Source organism: Auxenochlorella protothecoides (assembly GCF_000733215.1).
Source record: "Auxenochlorella protothecoides strain 0710 unplaced genomic scaffold scaffold37, whole genome shotgun sequence".
Classification (NCBI taxonomy): domain Eukaryota; kingdom Viridiplantae; phylum Chlorophyta; class Trebouxiophyceae; order Chlorellales; family Chlorellaceae; genus Auxenochlorella; species Auxenochlorella protothecoides.
Genome location: NW_011934458.1, coordinates 2,454 through 11,149, shown reverse-complemented (window position 1 = coordinate 11,149; position 8,696 = coordinate 2,454). Strand labels below are relative to the sequence as shown.

Here is an 8,696-nt window from a genome sequence, read left to right as displayed (position 1 = left end):
CACACAGGCCTCATCGAGTACATCACCAGCGGCCCCGTCGTGGCCATCGCCCTGGAGGGCAAGTGCGTGGTGGAGCAGGCGCGCAAGATCATCGGCGCCACCAACCCCCTGGCGGCCGATCCTGGCTCCATCCGCGGCCAGTTCTGCATCGACATCGGGCGCAACATCATCCACGGCTCCGACACCGTGGAGAACGCGCAGAAGGAGCTGGCGCTCTGGTTCCCCGAGGGCCTGGTGGACAACACCCCCGTCCTCTACTCCCAGATCTACGAGTGAGTGTTGCGTATGTGTGGCAGGTCCTCCCCGTGCCATTTGTGCCCGTCTGGACTCTGGACTGTGTAAGGAGCACGCCCTGTCGTCGCCGGTGAGCTCGTGAGCGGTGCCAGGGGGGAGGTGCTAGGATGAATGTAATCTTCTACCTGGGGATTGTGTGTCAAAGCCCACAACAAGGACGCATGCTGCGGGTCAGCCAGTGCTGGAAGGGCACACCCTGGACTCTGTGATGGAGGTGCAGTCCAGCCGCCCAGCAGCCTTCTCCACAAAAGAAATGAGCAAACCTCACGCCCTGCGCGCGTCAAAGTCCGCCACCAGGCAGACGTGGTCGCTGGGCCAGTGCGCATTGGGCAGGCCCGAGCGCAGCGACTGCGCCACGGGCGGCAGCAGCACGCCGCGCGGCTCCAGGCTGGGGGCCCCATTCGGCTCCAGGCTGTAGAAGATGTAGTCCACGGTGCCCATGTAGCCGTCGTGGCAGGTGGTCCACACCGGCTCCTCCCCCGTCACGGCCTGGTACGCGGAGCGCAGGGTCAGCGGGTGTGTCAGCAGCATCTTCCTCCTTGGATCGGTGTCGGGTAGGCCGTCCGGGATCCAGTCGCCACTCCGCGGTCCGCCGGCCGAGCTGCCCACGCCCGCCCCCGCGCCGTTCAGCCCGCCCGCCCCCGCGCCGTCGAACTCCTCGCCCCCCTCCTCCTCCACGCCCGGCCGGGACCTGAGGCGCGCAAAGGCCACCGCCAGCTCCTCCTCCGTCCAGGGGACGGGGACCTTGGGGGCGTAGCCGCGAATGACCCCGGACGCCAGCTCGTCCAGCAGGCGCCGGCGCATGCGGTACCAGCCGCGGCCGATGCCCTCCACCTGCGATGGCGGCGCAGGCCGGCAGGGGTGTGCTCGGTACCGGCCTGGGTTTGGGCAGCGCAATCACACGGCGATGCCGCGTGTGTCGAGCGTGCCACGCCTCTCTGTAGACATCGCCCGACGCGCAACACACAGCAGTCGACGCATGCGCCGCCTCTCCCTCGTCTCCCACCTCCGGCTCGACACACATACCGCCCCGCACCTGGCCGGACGCCCAGCGTCGATCCACGGCCTGCAGCCCCAGCTCGCCCGAGGTGATGAAGCAGTGAACGTCGCTGTAGGCCGCCGAGTTGAAGTCGCCGCAGACGACGGCCGGCGCGCCGCCCGCGCGGCGGCTCGCACCATGAACCGCGTGCAGCAGGTTCCGGGTCTGCGCCAGCTTCACGTCGCCGCGCTTGGGGTTGAACAGCACGTGCACATTGCTCACTATGAAGGTGAAGGGGAGGATGGCGGCGGCGGCGGCGGCGGAGGTGGCCTCGCCCCTCGACCCGGTGGGGTCGGACCCCGGCTGTCTGGGGGACGCCTGTCCGCTCCCCTCCCCGGCCGCCTGCCTCCGCCGGCGCTGCCACTGGGCCCAGGAGCGCTGCTGCTGCAGCACCTCCTCCCTCAGCGACGACGCTGGCCGGCCGGGGGAGGGAGGGGGGCTGCTGGGGACGGGGCTGCCCTCCCGCTCCCTGCCCTGCTCCTCGGCTGGCAGCAGCTCAAAGGTGGCCACCTGCGCCACGTTGTCTCGCAGCCCCGACTCCGCAAACCGGATGTTGTCCATGAAGACTGCACATGCAAATGTGGTGGCGGGGGGAGCGTGGTTGGAGGAGGGTGATGGGGATGAGGTATCCACATGCCGGGCAGGGTGCAGCAAGGCATTGAGCTCAGTCGTGCGCCATGCAGGACAAACCTCTTGCATGACCAGCCTCTGACAGGCGGACATGCCTTCGTACACCCCACACCTCCCATCTCGCCGAGAGCAACCCCAGGTCCCCCACGCAGAGGCTCACCTTGGCGCAGACGCGCCGTCCTCCAGAAAATGGCGAGTCCATCCACCCGTGCGCCTGTTCGCTTCAAGTAACGACCCTGGTACCTGGGTGGAGGGGCCAGGGTGCAAGGTTGGGAAGCTGGGTTGGCGTCTGGTGCACGCGACAGGCGACTGGAAATGGAGGCCCAGAGGCTGGAATGCCACACATCTGTGCTCTGAAGGTGGTGCTGAGACGATCACTTCCTCTCCGGGATCTCAGACGCGTAGTGTGGGCCCTGGCCCAGCACTCCTTCCCTGCCTACCCGCGAGCAGCCAGCTCGCGCTTCAGCTGGGTGAAGTGATCGACCTCCTGCAGGCAGAGCACATCTGGGGAGTGTGCCTCGATCTCCCTGAAGGGGGGAAGGTGGCGGGGTGGGGGCGGGAGGTGACAGGGGGACGCACACTCCTCTGTGGCACGGCCGCCCGTGGGCCAGACCACCATTCAAACCAGGCTCCCTGCCAGCATCTCTCCTCCTCACTTCAGGAAGGCGGCGCATCTCCTGTCCCATGCCAGTTCATGTGCGGAGGTGCCGCGATACAGGTGGGCCCCAAACTCATGCGCCAGCGACTCTGCCAGGATGTTGTAGGAGAGGATGCGCAGGCGATCCTCTGGGATGGACGCCTTCATGGGCCCCAGGACGATTTGCTGGGATTCAAAGGGAGGTGGAGGAGCTGGAGGACGTCATCACACCTCCCAGGGCCTCGACGGCTGGCTCAGCTGATTGAACCCCGAACAGCAGGGCTGACCCATCAATGCCCACCCTTGCTCGAACGTATTGCCGGAATCTGGGGCCGCGGTCTGTGATGGGCGTCCATGATGGGCTCATGGTGGACAGACTTCTGTGGAGCAGGGGGACCACACCTGATGGCAAGCGGCTGGTGCAGGCGTGCCGGGCCCCAAGCATCCAGTGCAACAGTGTCAGATGTAAAGAGTTGAGTTTCTGATTCGACCTCGAATGAGATTGTGGTGGTCGACGAGGTGAAATGAGCGGAAAGGAGTTTCAGGGAACCGGTGTGGGTGTGGGCGTTGGCTGGCAGGGAACGGGAGTGGCAATGTCCACTGTGTTATTCAGTGAATAAAGTACAATGCAATGGAAGCAAGGGCAACTGCTTGCCAGATCGTGGGTCTCACACCCCTACTTTCGCGCGCGCTGCGCCGTGCTCTTCATCATCATCTTGTGAGAGTCTCAGAGCTTGGCAGATGTCTACATCAGTTTTTGCGCCCCACTTGCTGGGTGTCCATGATACCTTGCCAACATTCTCACATGACCTCAAAAAGCTTTTTACAAACAACGTGGCTGGGGTACAGAAGGCTGCAAAAGGACGATAGACCTCTGCTCTTCCAAGAGAACAAATGCAGAGAAGTCCAGAAATGGGCTCAAGCCTGCAATCAAACATCCTGGTCATTCACCAGCAGCTCCTCTGGGACAGAGGGTGGCTGCTGCCCATGTCTCAGACTTGCTCAGCGGCTCTGATCCAGATCTCATTATGGCGGTTTTGCAGCTGCCATGACGTGGGAGGGGGAGCAAGGGGGCTGTGATGCCTTCAGCCCGAGGTCACACGCAGGTCCCGCCTGAAGCCATTACACTATGAACCCTCACATAGAACCCCTGCCCTCCCATCCGCTGCTCCCTGGGCATCCACGCCCACACTCACCCTGAAAGGAGGGTCATACCCTGCAAAGGTGTACCCATCACCCTCCACCGCGCCATGATCACGCTGGATGGCCTGCGGGCGGGATGTTGAGTGGCATGTGATAGCATGGTGAGTTCTGTTGCATGACCTCAGCTCAGGTTGATTCATCCACATCCACACCGGCTCATGAAAATCCTATGGAGTCTCCCTGCATCCATGCAAAACACCTCAGTGAGCTCGCTACCCCTGGTACCTCGAGCAGGGCAATTGCCTTCTTGGAGATGGACCAGTCATCCATGTAGTACCCCCCGAACTGGGACACATATGCCGTGAAGGCAGGAACCTGTGGGTGCAGAGGGAAGGCTGAAGCATTAGAAAAATAGGCACACATCAGAGGCCTGGCTGGTGAAACTGGACTCCCGAGCACCTGGTAGGACCTATCGTGCGAATAGTTACTACGAGAATTGACGCTGCAACTCACTTCACAAACCCCAGCTCACATGTTGAATGTAGACATCCGTGGAATTGGGTGCCGGCGGTTTTCCCTGTGTGTAAATGGTTCAAGGTGGGAATGCACAGGCTAGCTGCAATGGTTCCCAACCTGGAGGGCGAACAGTACATGAGCTCGACATCTGTATCTTGCTTTCTATAGCGGTGTGGAGTCAGTGAGTTGACCTTGATGGGTTGTAACTCCAACTCAGTCTCACTGAAACAAGAAGGTGACAAGCTATATCCTTCCCTTCAAACCACCTCAGCCTAGGTCACCTCGTAGGAGAAGGGCACAAAGAAGGACACGGTGAAATTGTTCTTGCAGAATGGTCCGGCCGCGGCCTCCACTTCCACACGAACAGGGGATGTCATGGGGATCTTGACCTCCTCCTCATTGGCCCCCCCAATGTAGGCATACAGGCGCTGTTCGGCATTGGGCAAGTGACGGCCGTGGGCAGGAGGTATGAGATGATGTGCATGGCTGGTTACTCAGCACGAAAATGCAGGGTTCCATGAATCTCCAGAGGCTTGCACCCAGGCCACAGACTATACCTTGAAGCCGACGGTCGAAGCCAGGGCAGTCGCATAGGCTTGGACATCAGTGGATGCCCAGGTTGCTGGGTGTCGGAGAGGGGTGCGCGGATTGATACTTGAGGCCAAAGCGTCTTGCGGCTGGTATCAGTGCCGCATGTCTAAGAGAGCGCCCTTGCTGCTCTCAATGCAGACATCATTCCATACAGTGACAAGCGAGACACGCCATGAATCATCTTTGACACCTACATGCTTTGTAGTGCCGGACCTGCAAGAGTGGAGAAAACACCGACGCGATCAGCATTGTGCGACGGCGGGCGAGGGATCTGTTGGCCCGAGAGCCTGTCCCAAGGGTGCATGCACCGGCACACCGGCCTGGAATCCCAGGGCAGCGCCTCACGGTGAAAATGCCCCGCAACTGTCTGTGGCCCATCACCCACCTCGTAATCCGTGGACGTGTTCACGACCGTGTACTTGGGGCAGTCGATGTCATGGCAAAACCATGGTGCGGATGTGAGGGCAGGAACGTCATCGTGCTCACGCAATGCATGCTCCATGTGGGGACGAGATGCATTGCCCAGGTGCAACAGGCATGCCAACACGAGTAGGATGGTACACAACCGGGAGTCCGCCATGGCGTGCACGCTCAGGAGCAATCTTTGCGAATGCCACCAAAAGGTTGAGACGCGTTATGCTCCACCTCTCAAGCGCTGGGTTAAGCGATCAGACTCGATCTAACAACTTTGGGACCTTTTAGTGATATACTATGACTGGAGTCGGGGTATGTCGCACCGCTTTTCCTGTGGCTCACCAGATTCTTCTGGTCCTGCTTGACGACGAAGCAGAGAGACCAGCGCGCGCGACGGGACGAGGGGATGGCCCAACGTCCACGCATGATGCAATGTCTAACTCATGTCCATGCTTACGATACCATCCCAAAGACTTGTTTGAAGCTGCAGTTTTGTGAGAGGGGATCGCTGAGCATGGTAGCACGCCAGGGCTAGTCCTCCGGCCCCAACCGGCCTCAAGCCACATAGCAGGAGGGGCGTGGAGCTTTTTCCCGATCATGGACCCACCCCTCATCCTACCGCCGAATATCGATGACGTCCCTCCCCCGGGACTGGCCTTGGTGCTAGAGCTGGACAAGCCTCTCCTCGTGCAGCTACGCGATGGCAGAAAACTATTGGGAACACTACGCTCCTTCGATCAGTATGCCAACCTCGTACTAGAAGGTCGGGGAGGTCGGATCTAACAGAATTTGGAGGGAGGCAGCCAGTATGCGTCTTGATGTGCATGAGCCTGTGCCTATGAGCAGTGAGGATTATGGCGGCAGCAGCTGTCCTACCAGAGGTACTGCCTATCTTGTCCTAATCCACCAGACCTGCAATACACTTCAGGCACAAAGGAGCGCATCGTAGTGGGGAGCCAGTATGCTGAAGTGGACATGGGCCTGCACATTGTCAGGGGGGAGAACGTCGTTCTCCTGGGCGACATCGATCCCTCCCTGGACCCTCCCCCCGGCCTCTCCCTGGTAGGCTGAAGGGCAGGCGCGCTTGGAGATAGATGTTAAATTATTGGCAGGGATAGGGTAAGACAGGAGTGGGATCAAGCAGGCTTGCCATCCTGATACTTATGCCACTGGTCCCACCCGCCACCAGGTGCCTGAGGCAGAGATTCGGAGGATACAGAAAGCTGACAAGGAGGCAGAGCGAATGAAGGGCACGTTCAGGACCCGATTCGATTTCCTCATGGAGGACTGAGATCAGGGAGCCGTTGCGACACACGTGTCCTGGTGGCAGCCACTCAAGATGCAGTCTGGGTACACATGATGACCTTGACATGGGTGGCTCATGTGCAGTCTGGTGCGACCATTCCCAGTTGGTGATTCTCCTGAACGCGGCATGCACTCGCACATCCAGGGATGCCGTGCATCATGCTGAAAGGTTTCCAGGGCGAGCAACATGCCACAAGGGGAGAAAGGATCAAGCATGCTCAATCTATCGAGTGTTGTGTCACGGTATTACCTTGTCTGCCCCTCTACAAGCGGCAGGCTTTACGGCGATTGTGGAGTTTGTCCGCTCAGTGCGGGCCGGCCCGGCTTGATGCGCTCGCCACATGCCAGTGCCAGGTCACCAGGACAACCCTTCGCTGAATTCCTGCCACTGGCGGCTCTGCTGCTCCCGCCACTCCTCATCCACACTATCGAGGACGTCGAGGATTTTCAATCTTAGGAAGCATTGCACCTGATGCGTTGCTACCTGGTGCCTGTCATGATTCTTCCGCCGTCCTACCAGGGTGATTCAGGCTGCAGGCCGCCACCCGAGCGGCTCAGTGATTGCCCTCCATAGCACGCTGTCAACACCCCTCGCACCTGATGGCCTGAGACACGGTGGCCAGGTCAACCCTAAGGGCTAGCCGCATTTTGACATCAATGTGTTCCAGCAGCAGGGCCTCCAGATCCTGAATGCCGAGCCTTGTGCGGCTAGACGGCCTGCGAGGGATTGCCGGTGTTACAGGCAAGTGACAGGTTGTGTCACGGGGAGACGGGCAGCTGCCTTGTGCAGAGTATGCAAGGGCTGTGTGGAAAAAGTCACGCATCATGCTCGACATTTGAGGGTGATGCATGGGATGGGAAAGGGAGTGACGCATGAGCCAGGCTCAGCCACACGACACGAGCACAGTCCCAAGGACGCTGGGCAAGACCCACCCAGCAGAGTCTCAAATCTGCTCCCTTGCCAAGCCAGCTGCGAGTTCCATCCCATACTGCCACTCCAAACCGCTACTACTCACGGCGAGCTATTCACGCTTTCTCCCCTCAGCAACACTTTCAGGACGAGGAGTGCGCCGGGCACCCACCCCCCCGCCTCTGCCCGGCAGGGCTTGCCCAGGGACGACCTGGTCAGGTGGGCGTCCAGCCACCAACCCCTGTCGTCCAGCGCGGCGCGGCACTCCTGCCAAGCCGCCACCGCCCGCTGGAGGGCGAGAAAGCTGGCGCCTGTGTCGGCCTGCGGGGCGCCCCCCTGTGAGTGGCCGCTGCCGGCCTCGAGATGCTGAGCGTGCGCTTCGCACAGGCCCTGCCCGACCTGCACCAGGCAGGTGGCCAAGCCCAGCCAGCCTGCAGTGGGAGGAAGGATGGAGGAGGGGCCAGGTGATGAGCAGTATGCAGCGCTCTCCGGCCGCGCCTGTCACATGCGTTCTGTTGGCCAAGCGAGTCCGGCGGTGCAAGCGCCGAGGCGTAGGGCAACGCCAACCACCTCCAAAACCGGCCGGGGCACCTCGCGTCACCAGGTCCGGCGGCGCGGCGCCCAGGTCGGGGTGCCCCACGACGTCGAGCCAGAGGCAGAGACCCTGCCCCAGGCCGACCACAGGGCCCTGCATCGTGTGCAGGGTCAGCAGCGCTGCAGCATGGGATGGATGGGGGGAGGACATTTAAAGCGATAGATCTGCAGGACAGTGGCTGGTATGTGGCAGGCATCCAGCGATGAAGAGCGGAGCACAGGGGAGGCCGGAGTGCGCTCCAGCAGATCAGCCCAGCGCTGGAATCTGCTCATCTACCTGATGTGCAATCCGGAAGTTTCTTCCACGCAGAGGTCCTCGCAGGCAGCACCCTGCACCATGTAATCCACCACCCACCCTGCCCAGGCATCACCTGAAGCTGCCTCAGCGTTCCCAGGCCAGGAGCGGAGGATCTGGACTAGGTTGCGTATGACTTCCTCTGCATCAAAGCCCTCCTCGGCTGCCTTGGTGTCGGGGGTGGGGAAGGCAAGCAGGGCTCGCAGGGCTGCAGCGTCAGCATCGGCTTCGGGAAGGCGGGAGGCGATGGACCTCGCCTCTGGACAGGGAGGAAGGGGAGGAGAGCGAGACAGGGGTGGGAAGTGGTCAAGCAGCGCAATCAAACGGA

At 61.2% G+C, this 8,696-nt stretch overlaps 3 protein-coding genes across 3 annotated transcripts in view; 2 read left to right on the top strand and 1 right to left on the bottom strand.

The window, feature by feature from the left end:
- Window positions 1-276, top strand: part of F751_3486 (Nucleoside diphosphate kinase 1) — a gene marked incomplete at both ends in the record, with an annotated part of 2,043 nt that extends 1,767 nt beyond the window's left edge. The window contains one exon of the mRNA XM_011403399.1: window positions 8-276. Within this exon, the coding sequence (XP_011401701.1) occupies window positions 8-276 (269 nt within the window). The remainder of the gene's footprint in view (window positions 1-7) is intronic.
- Window positions 277-558: 282 nt separating this feature from the next.
- F751_3485 (Carbon catabolite repressor protein 4-like protein 6) lies at window positions 559-5,352 on the bottom strand (the record flags this gene model as incomplete). The annotated part of the gene is made up of 10 exons (XM_011403398.1): window positions 559-1,172; window positions 1,471-1,550; window positions 1,617-1,899; window positions 2,124-2,206; window positions 2,404-2,490; window positions 2,620-2,786; window positions 3,797-3,868; window positions 4,029-4,118; window positions 4,541-4,687; window positions 5,236-5,352. 10 exons carry the CDS (start codon window positions 5,350-5,352, stop codon window positions 559-561), a joined length of 1,740 nt encoding a protein of 579 aa, XP_011401700.1.
- Window positions 5,353-5,861: 509 nt separating this feature from the next.
- F751_3484 (U6 snRNA-associated Sm-like protein LSm1) lies at window positions 5,862-6,555 on the top strand (the record flags this gene model as incomplete). The annotated part of the gene is made up of 3 exons (XM_011403397.1): window positions 5,862-6,027; window positions 6,193-6,326; window positions 6,454-6,555. The coding sequence occupies 3 exons, from the start codon at window positions 5,862-5,864 to the stop codon at window positions 6,553-6,555; spliced, it is 402 nt and encodes a 133-aa protein (XP_011401699.1).
- Window positions 6,556-8,696: the final 2,141 nt, after the last annotated feature.